Raw genomic sequence first — 23869 nt, forward strand, 5'->3', positions numbered from 1 at the left:
AAGGGTTTATGTTCTATAAATGTTATAGAGATACAGCCAAATTTAACAACTTATTGATAAGAGTGAAAATGAGGAGTCCAGGAAAATGCAGAGGTTACAAACTTGGGAGACTAGAAAAATGGTGATGCCTTCACCAGAAATGGGGAAGTTTTGAAGAGGAGGGGAGGATTTAAGGGAAGAAGAATGTTTCCATTTTGGGATATGTTGAATTGTCTCTGGAACTTCCAGTTTTAAATGTCTAAATAGGCAATTGCAGATTTCAGAATGGAACTCAGAAAAGAGACTAGAGCTAGACATTTAGATCTGAGTTCATCAAGGGAAATACAGAGAAAAAAGAGGTGGTCCAAGACAGAACCTTGGTGGGGACACTTGCATTTAGAGAGCAAGAAAAAGTTGAAGATCCAGCAAAGAAAATTTTTCTCAAATCAGTTAAGTAGGAGATCTGTAAAAGAACAGTTTCACAAAAATCCAAAGAAATGAAAGAGTAACCAGTAGGAATTTTATCAACAGTACCTAACAGAGAGGTCAAGAAGGATGAGGATCAAGAAAAAGCCATCATTAGATTTGACAGTTGAGATGATTAGTAAATTGGAAGAAAACAGTTTCTGTTGAATGACGAGGATGGAAGCCAGAATTCAGTAGGTTCCAAAGAGATTGAGAAGAGAGAGAGCGGTCACTAAATATTCTAAAGGGGAGGATAGATATGTGGGGATCATAAAATCGGATGAGGGTTTTTTGAAGATGGGAGAAACATGAGCATGTTTGTGGGCATCAGGGAAGGAGATGCATATGAAAAATTGAAGATAAGAGAGAATAGGGGTGTGATGGTGGAGGTAGGTTGCTGGAGGAGATGAGATCAAGGGTACTTGTGGGAGGAATTAGACTTGGCAAGAAGGGCTACCTCTGAAGTAGAAGATATAGTGGGGGTGGGGGGAGAAATGAGAAGTGAAGAAGGAGCTTTGGGAAAGTGTTGTCATTTTTTCAGTGAGTTGTGAGGTAAGGTTCTCAGCTAAGAGGATGGGGAAAGAGAATGGCATGAGAGACTTGAGAAGAGATGAGACAATTTGTAACAGGTGCTGTGGTGAGTGGACTAGAGAATCAGGAGTAAAGGGATTTGCTTACTGCCAGGAGTTCCTAGTTGATAATAGTTAATATAAATTTGTAGTAAACACAATCAACATGGTTGGACTTCCTCCATGAAGCAGGCAGATGGTAGGAGACAGTAGTCAGATTTGGCAGTAGGAAAGGGGGCAAAAGATTTAAGAATAGAATAGAAAATAGTGTAGATATTTGAGAAGGAAAGAGAATGTAACCAGTGCAAGGGTGATGTCCTAGGAAAATATTGAGGGAGGTTTTAGAGGGTCCCCATGAAGATGAAGAACAAGGTTTAAGTTTAAAACACATAAATTTGTAGACAATGGTAAAAGATTATGATCAGATAAGAATGTTTTTGAATCATCAGCATGGGAGTGGATCATTTGTAAGTGATGGAAAGATCAAGGACATGACTGTGTGTATAGCTTAGGTGTATTGTAGGGAGGTCAGGAAATTAGATATTTAGAAATTTTTTCTGCCCTCTAATAGGGGCTATGCCCATTGTTGCCAACTTTTGGGAAAGATGGCTTCTATATATTGTTAGGAATGCTTTAATGACGAAATCATGTCCCTGACCATTTATTCCTATAGTTTGGTTATTCTTGTATACTGTCATCTTGATTTCACATTCCGTAACAAGGCAGAAAGAATGTATCATTGTGTTTTGATTTGGAATCTTTACATTTTTTAATGAGAAGCTCAAAATATAAATTCTTAGTTTTAACTAAGGAAATTTTACCAGGCTTATCTATTTTTATTTGATTTGGAAGGGAGAAAAGAGTCTGATTTTTAATCAAAATTTCATAGATTATCTCCATTTTATGACCCTGCATTCAAACCAGCTCTCTGATTCAATTGAGTCATCATTAACAATTCTGTTCACTTTTGAGCAGTTACTCACTTTTTTGCCAGGTGGAAGATCACTTACTTAAGGCTAAAAACAACCCTAGAAATGATCCAGCCCCCTCATTTTGCTGATAAAGAAATTGAGGCACAGTGAAGGTAAAGTGACTTGCTCGAAGTTATATGGTTAACTAGCAAAGTCTGCATTTGAACTCAAGTCCCTTGACTTCAAAGTCAGGACTCTTCATAATTGGCAAGTTTTCACCATTTCTTTAGTGATTCTCTGGACTTAATTCCAGGTTGATTTTTGGCTGAACTGCTCTGAGAAGTTAACATAAGTATCATAGAGAAAAGTAACTTCAGGAATAATTTTTTTTTTAAATAACCCTAGTTAATATTTAAATGAAGTAAATGGCAATAGTTCATTGCATTGTCTTGTGGGTTGTGTTTGTTATAGCCTGTTCTTTCCCCCCCTTTAGCATGCTGACTTTTTGCTTGCCCTGCAAATGAACGAAGAACAGTATCAAAAGGTAATTGCATGAAGTGTCATCTTTTTAATTAATTAATTTACTTCTTTATTTGCTTGTTTATTTATTTGGGGGTATAGCTTCTTTCAGATTTTCCTAGCATTTTCATGACCAATTACTTTAACAGAGTATTCATTTTTTTCTATTTTAACATGCCCCACTCTACTGAATTGAGAGACTAAGGCAGAATCCCCGACCAGATTAACATGTAATTGAGAAATACTGAACAAAATAAATAAAAAATATAGTACAGCATCGTGTTAATTTTGTCATTTTCTAAGACAATATACATTGGCAGTTTGATACCACTGGTCTAAGCTCTAGGCCAGACTCAGAAATTGCTCTAATTCTTGATTTGTACCACACTCAAACTAATACTGCAAGAAAGATAATAAACCTAAGAGACAAATTATTTGGATTAGCTGCTTAGGGGCTCTTGTTGAAGAAGCCTTTTCAATATTCAAGTGTTAATTTCACTTGGGGGGGTGGGGAGGCAAAAGGATAAAACGTATTTGGGCCTAAATTAGTTTTCATTGTTGTCCCTCTGTTGCATTTCAGCCCCTCCATTTCAGAGTTAATTTGTTATAGGAGATTATTGGCTACCATGCCTGGCCTTTTGTAAGAAAATAAGAATCTTACTAGCAGCAATATTCCTTAACTTATGCTTACACTTTATTTAATCTTGACCTGAAGCTGTCTCTTTGAGTAATAAAAATTAACTTTTTCATTTTAAACTCTTGCTTTCATCTAGCAATTCTAGTTGCCTCTGTGTCCAAGCTGTGTTTTTCTCAGAGGCTTTGCTTTAAATATTTTGGAGTTGGTCTTTTTTTCTGAGTTTGTGTCCCTGGCTTCATGAGAGTTCTTTATTTCCAGTATCTTCTTTTGTTTATGTATTCCACTTTTGTGTCCTAGATTGGGACTTTATATATGTATATTTTTGTGTGTGTGTGTATATATATGTATATGTGTGTATGTTCATTCATTTATTTATTTATTTATTTATGGACTAGGATCTGCACCCTTTAGTAGTGAATGTTAGGGCCTTGTCTGGGCTTGACCTGTATTATCTGGCTTCCTATAGCTGCATTCTCTGAGTATTGATTTCCATATTCTTCAATGTAATGGAGCTGCAAACTTTCAGTAGGCCCTAAGTAGTTTAGTCTCAGGCAGAGCATGACACTGCCCTCCTATTCCAGGTTTTTCAGGTTCCCCAACCAGGTTTTAATCTGGGCAGCCCAACTGCGGGTGTTTGCAAATTCTAGCTCCAGTAGATAATGGCAGGCCCTAACCTCATGTGCTGTTGCTGCACTCCCACCCCCTTCCCATTAGCTGATGCTGTGCAGGATCCTAGTAGCAAACTTAAGTAGGCTTACCTTTGATCTGAGTTCTGCAGTCCTTGCCCTTGTCACTTGCAGGTCCTAGTTCAGCTCTATCTGCTGAAACCATGATTCAGAGTTCCTGGCAGAGTGACAGAGCAGTAGGCCCACCCCTGGTCTCAGTCCCTGCTCTGGTTGCTTATCTGTGAGCTGAATCTATCAACTTGGCTTGGGAAAATGACCCCCTGTGGTGTTTTCTTTGGATTTTCTGGTTACTACAAAACCTGGGTACTCTTCCTCATTACTTGTGGAAGTAGTTATGAGAGAGAACTGGGATGGACTGTTTCATCCTCCATCTTTGCCAATCACAAATTAACTCTCTTTGAAATTTGCAGTAAGGTTCCTGTTACACTGTTATAAGCCAAAAAGCAATTTGGGAAAGGAGCTTTGGGATGCCATTTGTTGAGCCACTTTGATTGTGGAATCTAGGCCTCATGGTTTAGTGGGTAGAAGCCTGGACCTGAAGTCAAGAAGAATTGGTCACATCTAATCTCTGACATTTGATGGCTGTGTACTTCTGTTTCCATTCCCCACAGTAAAGTATAAGCTTTTTGAAGGCAGGAACCATTTTTTTGTGTTGTAGCCTCAGAACCTTGTATGTCACCTTGAAAAAAAATGGTTTTTGAATTGATTTTGCATGCTAAGAACTATTGAAAATAATGTAAAAATGTCACTTCGAGCAACTATAGGAGCCAGATGAACTGAGAATGATATGAATATCTCAGTGAATTAATAATAGCTTTTGTTTTCTGACTTCTTTAGTTGACATTCAATAAGATATTGGCATTAGGCATTGGAGTAAAGTATGGCTACCCTTGCTGCTTAAGGTGAGGAGATAGGTTATTTAATTTCTGCTTATGTATTGTAGGATGGTCAGATGATAGAGTGCCGTTGCTGCTATGGAGAATTTGCATTTGAGGAGCTGACTCAGTGTGTTGATGGTCACTTATTCTGCAAGGAGTGCCTAATCAAATATGCCCAAGAGGCAGTCTTCGGCTCAGGAAAGGTAAGGAGTGTTAAGGTAACTCTCAGGACCAAAGGATGATTTAAAAGTTGTTCCACAATGATTCAGTGCCTTTTACCCTTTTGGGGACAAAGTGGCATTCTTAGAAGAGACAGTAGACAGTAGTGCTCCTAAACTTGCTTCTGGCCCTATCTGCAGGGCTCTTGGGCCATAGAGAAAGTGGAAATTTATTTTCAAGCAATAGGATCCTTCTGCACAGGACCAGTCCTCTAAAATTCAGTGCCCAGGATTCCTCCTTTTCCTTTTACATACAAGGCATTGTTGTCATCTAGAGCGAACTCCCAAAAGAACTTTATAAACAGTTAACATTTTCTGCTTGTATACAATGAAAGTGCCAGAATTCAGTGATGCTTATTCTGTACGTGTTTTCCAAATGTTTTTGGTTGGATTAAGATGCATCATTGCTTTATGCAGTCTTATTTTGTGTACAGCACTGTTTCATGTATTTGAGCATAATATGGGAAAGGGTGTTGGGCTTTTGTTTTGTTTTGGGTTTTGTTTTTTTTTTTGGAGGGGGAAGGCAAGGCAATTGGGGTTGAGTGACTTGCCCAAGGTCACACAGCTAGTTTTGTGTTAAGTGTCTAAGGTCGGATTTGAACTCAGGTCCTCCTGACTCCAGGGCCGGTGCTCTATTCACTGGGCCACCTAGCCGCCCCTGGTGCTGGTTTTTTCGTTGCAGTTTTTTTTAAGTCATATTATAACTTGACTGTTTTAAGAACAAGAGCAAAGTAGCAGAGTTACTTAGTATCAGTTACATTTGAATCCAGCCTTATTTATACAAGAGCTCATCATCAATGCTATTGGTTATTTAGACCTTTTGCTTTTCCCCTTTGCTGCTACCTGATGTTTGGCTGTTTTACTCCTTTTTAAAAAATAGCTTTGCCTAGGGGTCAGGTGGGAAAAACAAAAGAAGATGAAATGTAGACCAATAAAAATTTATAAGATTTTAGGGCTGGAGGAGGTTGAAACATGAAATGCATGTTTTTCAGAAATGAATTTCTGTGAATTTCATTAATTCTCTTGTTGTTAAAACTAACTTACACAGTCATTCATTGGTTAATACTAGCCTGCATGTTGGTAACAGTTTTATAAATTTTAAATGTTACATGAGAGATTAAGGCTCTCTTTGGCATGAAAATATTACTTTGTTTCATTGAAAGGCCTTCCTTCGATTTTGTGATTTCCTCCCTGTATCCAGGGTTGCTGATGAGATAGTACTGCTTCTCTCTGAGGGTGGCCAGTGACCTCCTGGGGACTCCGGTTGATTCTTGCTACTTACTGACCTGTGGCCATCATCTTGTCCACCGTTAGATATTTGTTAGTTGCCTCTAGGGATGTCGTTTTTGTTGGCAGCTGTGATATAGAGGAAAGAGCATTGGATTTGGATTCAGAAAACCTGGCTTTGTATCTCAGCTCTGCCACTTCCTGTTTGTGAAACTGCTCAAGCCTCATAGCCAAGCCTCCTGGAGCAGCTGTATAATGAGGATCATGTTACCTCCCTGGGTGGTGGAGAGCAAATAAATAAATGTGTATGACCTATTTGATAAACTGCAAAATGAATTGTAAATGTCAGCTATTGTTGTAAGATAGATATTCTGACTGAAGACATTACTGAGTAGTTGATACTTAGTATTCTGAACCAGTTCCTTAATTTTTCCTTCTATGACCATTATAGTCAGAGCTCAGCTGCATGGAAGCCAGCTGTACATGTTCCTTCCCAACCAGTGAACTGGAGAAGGTGTTGCCAGAAACCATCCTGCGAAAGTACTATGAGCGAAAAGCTGAAGAAGAAGTAGCCGCAGCCTGTGCAGATGAACTAGTCAGGTGAGTTCAGATCCATTGGGTTTAATCTGGGAACCACGATGGCCACTGTTTTGCCATCGTAATACCTGACTGTCCATTAGTTGCTTTTTATTTTGCTTCCCCAACATTTCACTGTCTCTTAGCTGAGGAGCAGAGACATCGGGAGCTAGCCTGCATGCCTGACCCTCTAGCCTTTACCCAGGCTGGGTTCCCGGTCTTGGAGTGCATGCCCTCCACCCCTCTGCCTCTTCATTTAAGGTCCATCTTATTTTTTCATCTTCTTTAGAAAGCTTTCTTTGAAGTTAGTGTTCACTCTCTACCCCTCCAGTGATCTCTTCTACACACACCACACGCACACTCACTCACTCTTTCTCTCTTTATCTCTCTCCCCCCTCTTTTCCTCCCTGTCTCCACATACACATGTAAATGTGTGTGTATGCAAATATAGATATGTATGGATAAATATACAGATAGATGTGTTTTATGTATCTATTTAGTTATATTCATATAATAGCCTATTTATTTGTTTAATTCCCCAGTGATATGTAAACTCTGGGGGTCAGAGACTTTTTCATTTTGTCTTTCCACCTCCAGCACTTAGCACAGTGCCATGAAGCTTAATTATTTATTCCATCACCCTGGACTAACCTAAGAAACAAAAGATAACAAGTAATAGAGCATGTGAACTGTGTATATGGCTGTAGTCATTCTGTTTAGCCCCCCAGCTTTATGAGCATTTATGAAGCTAAATCAAGTTCAGTCTGTATTATCAATAAATATAAATTCAGAGCACATATTCATTATGATCTTTTGGACTTCAGGTGTCCCTTCTGTAATTTCCCAGCTCTTTTGGACAATGAAGTGAAATGGTTCAGTTGTCCCAATCCTCGTTGCAGAAAGGTAAGGAAGCTGTGATCTTTTTCTAGAAATATAACCATATTAACACTTTAAAGCCAAGATGATCGTCTACCATCCTGACTCTTGTGATTGATTGTCTGATGGGCAGAGACAAAAGGAATGTCATTCCTTTTCAGTACACTAAGAATTGTATTTTGTAAAAGTCAGCTGAGGGTGGGGCCATGAGGAACATTTCACCCACAAAGCAGTAAGATTTTGCTTCTGCTGTAAATGCTGACACTATAATGTCAAATGTGCAGGCTTTAGTTACTTTTGTTTCTCTGTTTCAAGAAAGGCATTCTGCCATAGTGATAGCGTTTATCTCCTCCCTATTTCAAAACCCAAATGATAGCTCCCGTTTTCACAGACTCTTGGGAAAATTTATTCAGTCTTGACATCAAGAAGCTGGTAATGATTGTCATAAAGTTTTTATTGCCCGCTATAGATTGTTAGCTTGAAAGTCTAGCCAGAGCTTTTGAAAAATTTGAGTAAGATTAGTTTATTGAATGAGAAGTAAGCAAGTTATTCATTTCTCACAATCCTTTTCTCTTCCCTACTCTCAACCTGCCATGTTAATTAAAGATATCCTAAGAATTCTCAAGAAAATCTTGTGAAGTTTTGCTAGGACTTGCTTCATATTACTTTGTGTAGGTTAAGCTTGGTTTTTGGTCTAGTTGGGAGAACTGTAGCAAGAAAAATTTGTTAAGTCAATGAGGTAGAAAAATTAAACTTCTCTATTCTGCTTTGATTAGTTGTATAACCAGATATATTCTCATCTGAACTAGGAAGTATAGTATAGATCAAGGAGAATACTTCATAAGGATTTGAAATGGGGATGTATACATTTACATATAGAGAGATTAATCACCAATATTTGTAATTCATTGTTTTTTTCCTCTCTGACTCATTCCTTCTATAGCTAATTTTTTAATTAGCTGGATTATTGGATGGTTTAAATTAAGCACTCACATTGTTCATGAATACCATGACATTCATTATTTTGTTTCTAGTATTCTAAAATAACATGTTCAGATGTAGATATAATATTCTTTCTTCCATGAAAATCTAACAGTTCAGATTTTTTCGAAAATCTTCCTTTTGTAATTGTTTAGTTTGTGTAAACTGATGGAAGGAACTATGTTAAAGGAAAACATTTCACTCAATTCATCCTTCTTTGTGAGCATAATGGGAGTGAAAGTACCACTAGGTGGCAGTAGCACTCCATGTCTAAAGGCAAATACTGTCTTTTTTGTTTAGTTATTGGGCATTTTTTAAATATTCGTGTCATCAAAACACTGGTATGTAAGCAGAATTGACAGAATCTTTTTGGGCATAGCACTAAACAAGTAGTTAGGTGCATTTAGAATCTTACATCAAAGATGTCAACATTCTCATGGCATATGTTTTTACCTTCCTTTTATGTGGCATAAATTTTGTGCGACATACTCTTTAGCAAGATGTTCAGGCCAGCTGTTAATCCTTGAAGATTCATAATGTTTCAGAAATGAACCCCAAACTGATTTTGCCAAATGAGATTGGCTATCGTTCTAGTGCATGATGAGGAGCTCCTATTAATACATTATCCAGAAGAGGGTCTGAACAATTAAAAGCCTTTCCCTGAAATCCCAGAAGAAATTCTTGATGAGATAGGATGCGAATCTTTGTTTCCTACCTGTGATGGAATGCTTTTGTCAGGCTCCTGGGATCCCTTGTGTGCTTTGAAATAAAGAATTCATCAGTTTGTTTTTTACTAAGATTCAGCTTTTTGGGAGGGATTGAGTGGGGTGAAAGAGATGTGACTGCTGTTGTTAGAAGGTTTGAAGATGATGTGTCTGGCAACTGAGAAAAAATTCTCAGGTTAGAAATCATTCCCCATAGTCTTTCTTCCTAAAGGGACTGTGGCTTTAATATGTAAACTCAGAGATGATGTTGGTAGAATTTGGGGGGGGGAGGAGAAAGGGGGGGTATGTGAGCTGGAGTAAAAGCTTAAAGGCTAATGAAACAAGTGGATAAGAAAGAATATTCAAGGATAGATATTTTAAGCAGAGCAGTTGTGAAGTTGCATTTGAAATGTGGATGCTTTGATGTGATCACACACTCTCCTGTTACCGTTTATATTCATATTTGTTTATTTTCTCTCCCCTACTCTTCACTCCTTATTTCCCCACTCTATCCTTTCTAAGATACATTGATGTATTTCCCCCAACAACAATTGAAATGTAACTGATATTAACATCTGCAGTAGGCAGATCTGTGTTGAAAGAAAGGCATCTCCAGCAGCCTACAGTAACTGAATGGACTCGTGAAGAGCATTTAAATGAATCTGCACCAGCTGCTAGTGCCAGTTTGGCTCCAGCTGTGTTAACTGAAGTTTGGAGCTAATTTGAAGCCTAGCCAATCAACTCACTGCCATAAAAAGCACATATCTTTACATTTACAAAGATGCATTAGGATTGTGATCCTTTTGTTTACCACTACTTTAGGGCCATTATAGAGGTCAGACCATTGCATCCATCTGCATCATAGCCTTTTGAGCCCTGGGTAGCAGAGGTTATACCACCTTACTTTTGTATAGGGAAAGACTATTGTCTCATTTAATCAGATGATGACACACTTAGAGGGGCAAATTTCCAGTGTTAAAAAATTCCAGCAAACAACAAAAGAATTAGAGAGTCTTTCTGAGTCGTAATGAAATTTGATCTGTATAATGCAGGCCTGTATAAGATGGAAGAGATTGCCACCCTTAAGTGAGCATCATAGAGGTCAGCTGCTAAGGTTAAAGCCACTCACATTACAGATGCCTTCCCAGTGAATCCTAAGCTATGCCATCAGGGGGTCCTCTGCTCTTGTTTCCCCCAGGTTTCTATTTCAAATTCTCATCAAGAGGAATTATAGAATTTTACCTCAAAGCTCTAAGGATTGTACTCAGTGGAAATGTCTTTGTTTTTCAGTCTCTCTTATTGCCTCCCTTTATCAATTTCCAGCTTTTTTTGTTCCCATATTAAGAAATACAGCTAATCTATTTGTCTTCACAGGAGCTCTTATCCCATTGGAGGACTTTGGTTTATTATCCCCCTGTTAAAAATATACCATGTTAAATGTTGTGAGTATAATTTGGGGGGTTGGAAAATCTTCTATTTTAAGAACAATAGCAGGAGATATACTGGTAAACCTTTATTTTCATGTCCTTTAAAATATACATATCTCTTAGTACTGCATTGGGTTTGATTGGTTTTGTTGTATTGCAGCTTTTTTGAACATGTTACCTCCCTTATTAAACTCTCAAGGGCAGGCACCATTCTTATTCACCTTTGTATCTCATAGCCCTAGCAAAATACTGTACTCCTACCTCCTCTGCCCTTCCCAGATTTGAATGGGAGCCAAGGGACTCAGTAGGTACAGTCTCTTCATGCCCTTTATCTCCCCCAATCCAGCTCCCACTATTCCAGGATGGATAATTCCCCAGCCCTATCCAGGAGGCAGTGAACAGAGACCCCATTTCTCCCCTTTTTGAAGAATCATGCTGACCTTAAAGTAGCAAATCCCTGTGTTCAAATCCTATCTCTGACACATACTGGCTCTGTGACCCCAGGAAAATCACTTAACTTCTCTGTTCCCTGTAGCCCTCTAAGACTAAACCTTGTAGAGAAGGTGCTAACTTAAATTGGTAGAGAGTTTCTCTAGCTCACCATACTAAGGAAATCAAAGCTCCTGTCTCACTCCTGTCCTTTGAGACAGCTCAGAAGTAAATGTTGAAGTTACATGGTACAGACTAGAATTCCTGAAGAATACAGGACAGAAAAGGGCAGACACTGACATTTTTGGAGTTCTTTTCACCAGAGGAGCTGCATCATTACCTTAAAGTATTAATCTATTCAAGAGAGCCCTTCAGGAAGGAGAAAAGATTACTGATAAGTAACCTTGATTTTTGGATCTAAGGATAGGTCAACATTGACCATCCAACCTTTTGTACTTAAGGAGGGAGTAGATTCTTTATTTTAGGTGTAAGAAAGATCTTTTTTGAGAAGTGACAACTCTTTGTTGTTATTTGCACTTAGAGAATAGTAATAGAGTATGGGTATCTAACTGTAGGCAACTTGAACAGCTTTAACTTGAATGGTTCCTAACTTTTCCAAAGATACAGAATTATTCCTGGAGACCTTGGGGAAGTAGCAAGTAAATAATCTATCTTCTTGTTACTTTCCTATCCCTTAGCTCCTATTACTTATTGCTTGTCCCCCTAAGAAGTGAACTAATGAAACATGCTGGTGATCCTCATTCTCCATTCCTGCTTTGCTTTGTTGTGCCCTACTCCTATCACCAGCCATGTAAGGTTTAGGGACCTAGAAAGTGATATTCAAAATTGGGATCCAGTAGTGTGTGGTAAATCTTACAAGAAATTCAGCATGAATCTCAACATAATGGTAAAATTCTAGATTTATTGCTGTGACTCATTTGTGATTTGTGGAGGGTTAGGGATAATTTTTGAGAACAGTCTCAGCTATCTCTAGGCATGAATGCTGTCCTTTCTCCCTCCAGAGTCCGACTTCACTCTTTGCCTGCTGCCTTTTATTGTCAATAAGAACTCTAAGAGCTGATGCCTTATTAGCAGCAATCATACCTTCCCACACTATCTATTCTGTCTGCTTTTGCAACCCACATAGAGTACTTAGAGGAAGAACCTCTTTATGTGCTTTAAAAGAGGCTTATGTGAGCACTTTATTAAAATAGAAACTCTCACCCCCAGCAGTTAGAGTTTTCTGGCCATCACTTGGCCTCTGTCAGGCCCATTCCTGATTGACCCTATGCACAGGCTATATTTCTGTGAAACAGCTGGTGGGGATCATTAATGGAGCCTTGTAGCTGTGGCCAGTGTATTTTGAGAATGCCAGTCTTTCTCAAAACCACATATCCTTTGTTCAGTTTCCATTTTTCCCCACTGCGTTTTATATTATTAAAGTAATTTAATATTGTCCTTGAGTTGTTATGTGTCAGTTTTCTCATTGATAGGATGCATTAAGAAGTGCTGAATTTATTCCCCTTATTTAAAAAAAAATTTATAAAGCCCCTAATCATGTTCTTTTCACACACACAGAATAAATGTGTTTCCCTCACAGGTAAATTGCATTTCTGTGTGCCAGCAAAATTATCCCATATTTGTATGTTTTAAATGATTCTTTTGGTGGTCTCCCAGAATCTGTATGTGTTCTCAATGGAAGATAGTGTTACCCCTTTTTTGCAGTCTCAGCACAAAACACTGCAGAATTTCCAGGCAGTAGAAAGATGGGAATCTGAAATAGAAACTGTTGCTATGGTAATAATACATGCATGAAGCAACTTGTATCCCTTTGGGTGTCTGTGTAAGAAAGAAGGAATGTGAAAAGAGGAAAGAGCAATGGTATGCTATAGGGCAGCTCACCGCATTAAGCATGGTTATTTCACAGCCTGAATTAACATGGTATTTAAGTTGAGGGTTTGGTGATTTTTGCATTTCTTGTTTGAATGCAAAGTCACTTTCAAAATAGTGCATAGTAGCTGAGAAGTCGAGGTTTCAAGGCTCTCCCAAAGAAATGACTAGTTTTTGCTTTTAAGAAGGTGACCTCCCTAGGCAGAGAGAATAAAGAAGATCTCTACCTGACTTTTAAGTCCTCTGACGTCTTTTGTGTTCATTTCATAGGCCCCATAGTTAGAACACGAAGAATATACATCAATAATCTCTGGTCAGTGCCACCATTAGTAATTAGTTCCCCTTAGGACCTGTGAAACCTCAAGACCTAAGGAACTGTTTTCTGCTGTCTCTTGAAACTGAATTATACTTGTGTGCTCTCTGGCTGAGCTTCAGTGTCACATCATGTGAGTTGTACAGTCAGAACTAAATACTCACTGTTGTAAATTAGCACAGTGGTTGAAAACAAGAAGAATCAGGTTCACTAAGGTCAAATGCAAGGGTAATACATCTGGAGGTAGAGCAGAACATGCGGATTGTTTGAGTTGGAGGGACTAAGCCTGTGCCTGTCCAACCAAAGATGGAGTCAGTCAGAGTACTGTGGTGGTGGTGGGGTGAACTGGTGTCCTAGCACTGTCTGTGTGTGTTTTTTTTTCCTAAAGAAATATGGATTTAGAAAATGTATATATAGCTTATTGTATCGGTTAGACCCATTACCCAAAGAGAAATGGAGAAAATCTGGTGAGCTTTCAGTAGAGCCTTGAAAATGTTGAAAAGTAAGAGCTACATGGAAAAGTTGAGAATAAACTAGGATTACTCATTGTGAAGAGAAATGGAGGGATTAAGAGAGTGTGTGAGTGTGTATGTGTGTGCACGTATGTGTGCATTTAGGCCAGATCTGTGATCTTGGTGATAAGCAACTTTTGATAAACAAATTCTATCTACCAGTGTAGATCTGTGCTTTATAGTCTTCGATGCTGGTTGCCTGGGGCTCCTGAGAAGTCATTTGATTATTCAGGGTCACAAAGCAATATAGTGGGTGTCAGACCTTCTTGACTCAAGGGCTAGTGCTCTATCCACTACCCTATTTTCTTTCTCTGAAGGGCAACTTAATAAGTCAGTCTTTATCTTTAGAGGGTTCTTAAACAAAGCCCAATCACTAGAGTTTCCATCTGTATTAGAGAAAGGCAAGAGAAAGCAGAAATAGCCTGCTTATGAAAGATCTAAAGAAAGATTTCAAGATAGTGAACTATGATCATATATGTTTAGAGCTGGAAGGGACTTCAGAGGTCACCTAGTCCAACCTCATTTTACAGATCAGGAAACTGAGGACCAGAGAAGTTTAGTGAATTGTCCAAGGTTGCATAGGGTTTTTTTTTTTCATGTTTTCTATTTTATCATAGCTTTCTGCAGTATCCCTCCCACTCTTCCCCGAGAGCTTTTCCCATAGAGCAAATAGAAATTTTTAAAGATAAAAATAGAAAAAAAGAGGAAAAATTTGTGTAGTTGATCAACACATTGGAAAAAAAAAAAGCCAAAAACGTGTTGTATCAGCAGGCACCCCAGTGTCCCCAAGGTGGCTGCCAACACAGGTTCTTAGATCTGCTTTGTTAAAGGAAATCAACTCAAAATGGGTTAACAAGCTTACTTTAATCAGTCAAATATGTATCATTTACCTAGTTCAGGGGAAAAAGGCCAGCACCCTGAACTTCAGAGTATACAGAAAGAATTATCAAGACAGAGAAACAGATCAAGTAGACAGGTTTCCAAACTGTCCAACCATTACATCCATACCAAATCAACATCTGGGTTTTTCAAAGCCAGGGAGCTCTCAACAACGGCTTCCCAGAGTCTCATCTGATCAAATCACAGAACACACTTCTCAAAGTGAGCCCCAAAGCAAAGCCTCACATCAGGGATTATATAGCCTTCTCCTGAGTCAGATAATGTAACCACCCTCTTAACCCACTGCCCAATCACACAGCATCAACGTGTGGGCATTCCTGAAAACCAAGCCTCCTGCCACAGGCTCCATGTGATCACGTTCAGCCTATTAGGAGGCAGAGTATATTTTCAAATCAAGGAAGGCTCTCAGAGCCTCTTAAGCCTATCAGAGGGCCTAAGGGCAGGGAAGATCTTTAAATTTGCATTTCCATTACACGAGTTCTGTGGACTACACCTTTGATAGGTACTGAGAGACAGGCAAGATTAGAAGTGTTCTGATTCTAATCATACCATTCTTTGCATTATTATTATTATTATTGTTATAAATAATTTTACTTTCCTTTTTTTTTTTTAGTTTGACAAACATTTGTTTTTTCTACTTCCCCCTCTTGGGAGATAGAGTAACAAAACCCTTATAATAAATATATATAACCAAGCAAAATAAAATTTCACATTGGCCATGTCCAGAAATACATCTCATGCTTCATCTTGAGTCCATATGCCTTATCATCAGACCTCTAGAATAGTGGTTGGTCATTTTATTGATCAGAGTGACCAAGACTTTGAAAGTTTTTTATCTTTACAAGATTGTTGTTCTTGTATAAATCATTTTCCTGTTTCTATTCACTTTGCTTTGCATCAGTTTCTGCCTTTATTCCCGGGTCTCTCTGAAACTGTCCCTTTCATGAACATTTTTTAACAGCATAGTGGTATTCCAGTAATGGAATTCATAGGCCATAATTTGTTCAACAAGTCTTTAGTTGCTGTGCTCTGACTTAGCTACTACAAAAACAGCTGCTACAAATATCTGTACCTGTGAATCCTCTTACTCTTTCTTTGATCGCTTTGGGGTAAAGGCCTAGTAGTCGTATTGCCAGGTCAGCGGATATGCACAGGTTAGTTACTTTTGGTACATAATTCCAGATTGCTTTCAAGAATGGTTGAACCTGAACCAATTCACAGCTTCACCAGCAGTAGATTCATGTGCCTTTTTTCCTTTAGCCCTTTCAACATTTGTCGTTTTCCATTTGTGTCTTCTTTTCAGTCTGATGGGCATGAATTGGAATTGCTTTAATTTGCATTTCTCTAATTATTATTGATTTACTCTGTTTTTTCATATGGTTGTTGTTACCTTGATTTCTTCCTTTGAAAACCACTTGTTCATATCCTTTGACTATTTATCAACCAAGGAATGACTGCTATCACATTTCACAGTGATGTGGGTTAATTGAGAAAGATTGTGGAATCTTTCTCTGGAGGTCTTTAGAAATAGAATACATTCTTTCTGAAATCATTTGTGTCTCAGTCTAAAAGCCATAAGAGTAGACTGGATAAGCCTTCAAAGACCTTTCTGGCCTAAGGTTTCTATTCAGTATATACGTGTGTATGTATATACATAATACATACTTACATAAGTATTTTTAAAAATAAATTTACTTATTTTTAGTTTTCAACTTTCATTTCCACAAGATTTTGAGTTACATTTTTTTTCTCCTTGTCTTTCCCCTACTCCCCAACCCAAAATAGCAAGCCTACTGAATACCCCTTCCCCCAGTCTGTTCTCTCTTATATCCTTTTCCATCACCCCCCTAACTTTCTAGTAGGGTAAGATGGATTTCTATATCCTAGTGCCTATATATCTTATTTCCCATTTGTTTTTAAAACTTTGAGTTCCAGATTTTTTCCATTCTTCCCTCCTCACCCACCCCCACTGGGAAGATAAGCAATTCAATATAGGTTGTACATGTGTAGTTACCCAAATTATTTCCATAGTAGTTATATTGTGAAAGACTCACTTTATTTTCCTCTAGTCTATCCTGCCCCCCATTTATTCTGTTTTCTCCTTTGACCCTGTCCCTTTTCAAAAATGTTTGCTTCTAACTACTCCCTCCCCCAATCTGCCCTCCCTTCTATCATCCCCCCCTTTTATCCCCTTACCCCCTACTTTACTTTAGGGTAAGATACCCAGTTGAGTGTGTGTGTTATTCCTTCCTTAAGCCAAATTCAGTCAGAGTAAGGTTGACCCATTCCCTTTCACCTTCCTGCTCTTCCCCTCCTTTGTAACAGTTTTGTCTTGCCTTTTTCATATGAGATAATTTATCCTAATCTATCTCTCCCTTTCTCCTTCTCCCAATAAATTACTTCCTCACCTATTAATTTCTTTTAGATATCATCCCTTCATTTTGAACTCATCCTGTGCCCTCTATGTGTACATGAACATACATATGCCCACACTCACATATATATTTACATACACATATACCCTCCTATACGTACATACATATATATGTGTATATATACATATATATTCCCTTCAGCTATCCTCATACTGAGAAAAGTCTCATGAGTTACAATTATCATTTTTCCATGTAGGAATGTAAATAGTTCAACTTTAATAAGTTCCTTATGATTTCTTTTTCCTGTTTACCTTCTCTTGCTTCTTGTATTTGAAAGTCAGATTTTCTGTTCAGCTCTGGTTTTTTCATCAAGAATGCTTGAAAATCCTCTATTTCATTGAATGACCAAATTTTCCCCTATAGCATTATACTCAGTTTTGCTGGGTAGGTGATTCTTGGTTTTAATCCTAGCTCCTTTGACCTCCAGAATATCATATTCCAAGCCCTTAATGTAGAAGCTGCTAGGTCTTGTGTTATCCTGATTGTGTTTCCACAATATTCAGATTGTTTCTTCCTGACTGCTTGTGGTATTTTCTCCTTGACCTGGATATTCTGGAATTTGGCTATAATATTCCCAGGAGTTTTCTTTTGGGGATCTTTTTCAAGAGGCCTTTGGTGAATTCTTTCAATTTCTATTTTGCCCTCTGATTCTAGAATATCAGCAGTTTTGCTTGATAGTTTCTTGAAAGATGGTACCTAGGCTCTTTTTTTAATCATGGCTTTCTGGTAGTCCAATAATTTTTAAATTATCTCTCCTGGATCTATTTTCCAGGTCACTGTTTTTTCCAGTGAAATATTTCACATTGCCTTTTTTCATGTTTGGATCTGTTTTATAGTATCTTAATTTCTCATGAAGTCATTATCTTCCATTTGCTCCATTCTAATTTTGAAGGAATTAATTCTTTCCAGTGAATTTTTGAAATTCCTTTTCCATCTGGCAAATTCAGGTTTTTAAGGCATTCTTCTCCTCATTGGCTTTTTGGGCCTCTTTTGCATTTGAGTTAGTCTATTTTTTAAGGTGTTATTTTCTTCATTGTATTTTTGGGTCTCCTTTAGCAGGCTGTCGACTTGCTTTTCATGATTTGCTTGCATCATTTTCATTTCTCTTCCCACTTTTTCCTCCACTTCTCTTACTTGATTTTCAAAATCCTTCTTGAGCTCCTCCATGGCCTGTAACCAATTCATATTTTTCTTGGAGGCTTTTATATGCAGGAGTTCTGACTTTGCTTTCTTCCTCCCTCTCCATGCCTTGATCCTTTTTGTCCCCAAAAAAGGATTGTTTGGGCTGTTTGTGCTGTTTGTGCTTTCTGGGTTTGCTCATACTACCAACCAATTACTTGACTTTTGAGCTCTTTGCTGCGGTAGAACTGTGCTTCCAAATTGCAGAGAGCTATGTCCCAAGTCTCTGGGGTTTTTGCAGCTGCCAGAGCTCTTAGTTGGTTGCCCTCTCTACAGCCCCCACAAGCTCTGGCTCACTGGACACACACTCCAGGATCACCACCCAAGACAGTGATCCAGATCCAAGCAGGTTAAAGCAAGTGCAATTACCCTCTGAATGGTTACTTGGTCCCCCTACAATCTGCAGGCCAGGAGTTCCTGAGGCAGCCATACAGTGCAGCCGCTGCACCTCTGCTGCTTCTCTCCCTAGGTGCAGGGGCCGGACTGTGCTATTCGATCCACCCCTGTTCCAACAGAGTTCCACACTGATCTTTTACTTTGTCTTTGGCATTTATGGATTGAGAAGTCTGGAAGCTGCCATAACTGCTGGTGATTCCGTCTCTGGAAGTCTGCTCTGGCCAATCTGAGCCACCCTGGGGCCGGAACCACAGGATCACACGGGACTGCGTTCGGCCCCCAGTGCGCTCTGATAGATCTCTGTCAGCCTGCCAGGCTGCCTTCAGTGGGAGATTTGTTTCTCTCTGTCACTTTGTGGGTTCTATAGCTTTAAAGTTTGTTTAGGGTCATTTATTTTACACATATTGGAAGTGATTGGAGCAGGAGCTCACACCAAGTTTGTGCTTCTACCTTACATACATATATATTTTTAAGGTATGAGTGTTCAATGTGCAAGCTGGTCTTCCAATTTGATTTCCAAAAGAAAGAGTCAAAGTTACTGTCTGTGAACAAATACCTCTGGCTCATGAAAGCACTGTTAGCTTTGTTTGCCCTTAAGACCTTATACTAGAAGCATTTTAAGTTTCAAAAGCTTCTTGTTCCCAAAAATTAAATCCAGAATTCTAGTCCATAGGGAAATATAACAGAATTTACCTTCCCTATCTCTTTGACCATGCATCTTTTCTTTTTTTGTCTTCTACATCTCCAATCAGCATTCTGGTGTTAAAGCAACTTGCAGTTCTATTATTATAGCCATGGTACCCTTCAGAACAAATTTAAACTTTACCCTAAAAGTCAGGACCTTCAGGGACTTCCACCTGACTTTATTTCCTTATTCTCTTCTACTTAAGACTAATATTACTTTTAATTTCTTTGGTTCTGACAAATTACAACCCCTACTTCATCGCTTTCCTTTCTTTATCATCCTTTTGGACTCAAACTTTCCTTAAAGTATTTCTTTGTTTATGGTTGGATGCAAAGGAAGCTGATAATATACTTCCCTCTGTATATTACATTATCAGTTATTGCACCTGCTCGCTCACACACTCTTGTCTGTCTGTCTGTCTCTCTGTGTGCATCTCTCTCTCTCTGTGTTCCCCATCTTCTGGTTTGAGACCTATATAAAATAAAGGTAAGGGAATATAGCCATCAAGAGACAGGGGCAGTAATAAGCATTTACATAACAACTATGTCTGAGGTGTGAGGCACTGTGTTTAGTGTTTTAAAAATATTATCTCATTTGATCCTCGCAACAATCCTGTGACATAGGAGCTTGTTATCATCCCCATTTTATACTTGAGGAACTAAAGCCAGTAAGTTAAATAATTTACCTAGAGTTACACAGCTAGTAAATGTCTGAGATCAGACTGGAACTCAGGTCTTCCTGACTCCCGGTCCAGCACTGTGTAGGAGCCCAAAGACAGGTGAAGAGACTTTGCCTTGGAGCATTGATCTCCACCAGTGAGGAGAGAGTCACGTACAGCTGGGTCTTGGGGCTCAGGATTGCATTCTTTCCTCCATGCCTACATAGCGATCAGTCAGAAGCAGCATGGCAAATTAACAAAGCAGAGCGAGCGAGCTAGCTGGCTGCAACAATAACACTATCAATAGGCCTCTATATGAAATATAACTTAACTATAAGAAGTAGAGTTTATGCAAAACAGTTAACCATCAGACATCACTGTATCACTATATATGTAGAACATAACCCAGTATTTATAGTCAAATGAACATAACATCAAAATAGGAAATAAGCATACTCAAACATGTGGTAAACACATAAAGCAGTAATAAACATGCCATTCTACTCAAGACACATTTCCTGTGGGTGTCTTTAGGATGCGTGTATAACCATCTTTGGGTTCACTAGTAACATCCTAACAGCCTAGTGACTGATCTGATAGGACTCCTTCTCTTGTCACTGACTGGTCTCTCTGCTCTTATGTCAGAGCTACTAGTTGGTATGGGCTATCAGAATCATAATAGGCTTGTATGTCTGTACTTGGGTTGGCAGCCATGCCAGGTGGGCTACTGGTATGTTTTAACTCTGTGGGTTGAATCTGTAGCAGTTTGGGGCAGGAAAGTAGTTGCCTCTTGGTTCAGTTCCCTTGCTTTGTAGTAATATAGTTCCCTTCTTTGGATGAATTATTTTTAGTACCCATCTCTGGGTCAGAAAGTCTGTAAAGCTGATAGATTTGCTCTTTTCTTTAGCCTTTGCCCAAGTGAGTGTCCATCAGTTCTCTCTGCTGATTCATTAGAAAGTGTAACCAACTTTTTTCTGGGCAGTTGCTCCCCATCCATTCTCAGCCCCTAGTAGGAGCCATTTTGTAAACAGGCAAGTTGCCTAGTCTCTCAGTAACTTTGTGTGGGTTAGCTTTCTATTGGTCAACTAACATGAGTCCCTTGAATGCCAAGATTTTTCAGTCTCTTATTTGAAGGTTTTGATGTTATTATCTAGCATCGTAACATCTTTTGTCTCTGTCACAGATCTGAGCTGAAGCCATGGCTAGTTGGTAGTCATCTCTCAACTTCTCTTTCAACTGAGAGATGTACTTTGTATATCACCTCCTTTATCTGAGGTCCCAAAACACAAGTCAATAGACAGGCCTGAGTCTCACCCAAACATCAGTAAGTATGGTGTAAAACCTGTAGCATCATTCCTGGTGGAATCGTATGCATGGACTAGAAATGAGACATGTCAGCTCCACTGAACATTTTGTTCTGGTCTCAAAGTTCCTGACATGCCAGTCTGAATATAAAAACGGCCAAGTTATGGGACGTTTGGTAGTAACAGAAGTCCTAGACTTTTTGCTACCTGTCAAGGCCAGCAGTTCCTTGAGCTTGCTCTCAAAATCTTCTACTTTGGTCAGAGTGGGTCCTGGCAGGGAATCCATTTACTGAAAAATACTTTCCCATAACACTTTAGCAATAGTTGATGTTTTCTGGTTTCTGGTTGGGTTTTGCTTGTACATACTATGGTCAGTCACAACCAAGATAGGACTCATGTTTTTATTATCTCCTTCCATGGATAGAAGTCTGTTGACAGATTCCAAAGGCTTGCTGGTATTTATGTATTCCACATGTGCAGAGTGAATTGGTAACATTTTTCTTTGTGCACATCTGGAACAATTTTCAAACTTCTTGATGACATCTGCAGCCATCTTAGGCCAGCAAAATTAGTTTCTTACCAGGTCTAGGGTCCTTTCTTGGCCCATATGTCCAGAGCCATTTATGTAAGGTTGGTCATTCAGTCGTTGAATAAATATTCACTTAACTATATACTGCAGGAAGCTCAGATGTATACGTGATAATGTTTGTATCCTACAGTAACTTATCATCTGGGAGGTTGGAGAAGGCGCACAAAGTGCAGCAAATGATGTCACGTGGCTAGTGCAGTTTAATCTTCATCTGTCTGCTATTTGCTAGACACTGTGCTAGATAATGAGGATACAAAGATTTTACAATGAAATTGTTCCTGGCATTAGAAGGAAACACTGGAGCAGTTTGGAGTGTAGAGAACTCACTTCTGATCAGGGTGGTCTGGGAAGGCTTCACAGAGGAGCGCAAAGATTGGAGGCTGAGATGGATAGTACAAGGAATGGCATGAGCAAAGTCAGAGAGGAGTCGTGATCTGGGAACTCTAAGTAATAAACAAGTTCAATTCAATACTATTGGACTCTACCAAAACAGAGTGCTTATGAAGAGGAGAGGTGGAAGATGAAGCTTAAAAAAGTAGGTAAAAAACACACAGCTGAAGGTCTTGAATGTCAGGTTAAGTAGTTTGGACTTCACATCTTTATTTTTGTGTGCATTTTGAAAAGTCTTATCAGTGGTATACAAGGCAATTTAGAATAAGAAAATACTTGGAGGCACAAAATCCAGGCCAGTCAGCCAGCATTTATTAAGCACCTACTATGTGCCAGCCGCTGCTAAGTGCTGGGATACGAAAAAAGGCAAAAAAAATAGTTCTTGCTCCCAAGAAGTTCCAGTCTGGAGTCAACATACAGCCACGGTGTACAGATATTTATTTGTTTGTGGGGGTGTGGGGGTGGGGTACATTGTGGCAGCTAGGTGGTGTTATGGTTAATCTCTAAACCTGGAGTTGGGAAGATCTGAGTTCAAATTTTCAAATTCAGCCTCAGACACTTAATTAACTGATGGTGGGACGGAGCAAGTTACTTAACCTCTGCTTTGGTTTCCTCAACTGTAAAATGGGAATAACAGCATCTACCTAACAGGGTTGTTGTGCAGCTCAAATGAAATAATTTTTTGAAGGACTTAGTGCAATGCCGGGTACATAAGAGATGCTGTATAAATGTTTATTCACTCCTCTTTCCCCTCCCCAATTGGTGATAATCAGTAGAGGGAAAGCACTAGCATTAATAGAAATGAGGAAAGGCCTCTTTGTAGAAAGTAGGATATAAAAAACACATTACATTTGGGGATAGTGTGTGTTATAAATTCAATTATAGGAGCTTGGTAATTTTCAGCATTAACTCCTCTATCCAGGAACATAACCCTTCATGAACTACTCCTGATACAAAAAGGTTATTGAAAAAAATTGGAGGGAGGGCAGAATTTTCTTAAAGGTGAAATAAAAGCCTTAAGTCCCTTAGGAATTAAGAGTATTACAAGAAACCTTGTAAATATTACAGGTTTTTCACCAATCTAGAAAGGCTTGTTTTCTTGTTGGACATGTTTAATTTCTTTCTCTCAGATAAGCTTAATTTCTCTCTCTCAAATAAGCCTAATTTCTCTAACTCTGATGTGCATACGGAGAATTGCTTATTTCTTCTTTTGCAACATGTTTTCCCAGCTGTTAAGGGGCCTGTTTTGTCTTTCTGCCTCCTGACAAAAATGCAAACAGTCTGAAGGTCCCATGGTACTTGCTGTTGTATGTTGCTCCATAGGCCCTATTTGTGTTGTTTTCAGAAATTTTATTTATTCAGATGTAATGAGTTCCTCCTTTGCCCCATTGCCTCACAGGAGAAAGGAGCTAAAGATGGCCATTGGCCACAACAGAAGTTCCAATTCCTCCCTAATGAGATCATTGAACTTTCATCCCTGCTTCATTTTTGACTTCGTCTTTTCAAAGGCTAGGGGAGAGTGCGATGTGACAAAAC

At 38.9% G+C, this 23869-nt stretch overlaps 1 protein-coding gene across 1 annotated transcript in view; it reads left to right on the forward strand.

Moving 5' to 3' along the window:
* RNF216 (ring finger protein 216) overlaps positions 1-23869 on the forward strand; it is a 196629-nt gene that overhangs the window by 95917 nt on the left and 76843 nt on the right. Inside the window, exons 10-13 of the mRNA XM_069084744.1 lie at positions 2418-2468; positions 4710-4847; positions 6541-6689; positions 7490-7568. Coding sequence (XP_068940845.1) covers positions 2418-2468; positions 4710-4847; positions 6541-6689; positions 7490-7568 — 417 coding nt within the window. The remainder of the gene's footprint in view (positions 1-2417; positions 2469-4709; positions 4848-6540; positions 6690-7489; positions 7569-23869) is intronic.

This window comes from Petaurus breviceps, unplaced genomic scaffold (genome assembly GCF_028583685.1).
Source record: "Petaurus breviceps papuanus isolate PSGF00001 unplaced genomic scaffold, PetGlider_PUasm1.0 175, whole genome shotgun sequence".
Taxonomy (NCBI): Eukaryota; Metazoa; Chordata; class Mammalia; order Diprotodontia; family Petauridae; genus Petaurus; species Petaurus breviceps.